The sequence below is a fragment of the Myotis davidii genome, unplaced genomic scaffold, assembly GCF_000327345.1.
Source record: "Myotis davidii unplaced genomic scaffold, ASM32734v1 scaffold464, whole genome shotgun sequence".
Lineage (NCBI taxonomy): Eukaryota > Metazoa > Chordata > Mammalia > Chiroptera > Vespertilionidae > Myotis > Myotis davidii.
In genome coordinates, this window is record NW_006295287.1 from 290,736 (window position 1) to 290,953 (window position 218).

General features: G+C 65.1%; 1 protein-coding gene across 1 annotated transcript in view; it reads right to left on the bottom strand.

Moving 5' to 3' along the window:
* Window positions 1-218, bottom strand: part of CCDC114 (coiled-coil domain containing 114) — a 32,834-nt gene that overhangs the window by 4,307 nt on the left and 28,309 nt on the right. The window contains exon 8 of the mRNA XM_015567955.1: window positions 14-118. Within this exon, the coding sequence (XP_015423441.1) occupies window positions 14-118 (105 nt within the window). The remainder of the gene's footprint in view (window positions 1-13; window positions 119-218) is intronic.

Consider the following 218-nt stretch of genomic DNA (forward strand, 5'->3'; position numbering starts at 1 on the left):
TTCTCGATGAGGCCCAGGAAGAGGCCGATGTCGCGGTCCCGCATGTAGGTCTTGACCCCCAGGAGGTCCTTGATGATGGTGCTGTCGCACTGGGCCCTGGTGAAGAGCTGCTGGATGGCTAGGGGGGGAGGGAGGGGAGAGGACAGGGCAATTCTGGGGGGACAGGCTGTCAAATCCGGGCCCGCTGGGGCCCGCCTTCTCCTTCCCCCAAGTCCCCA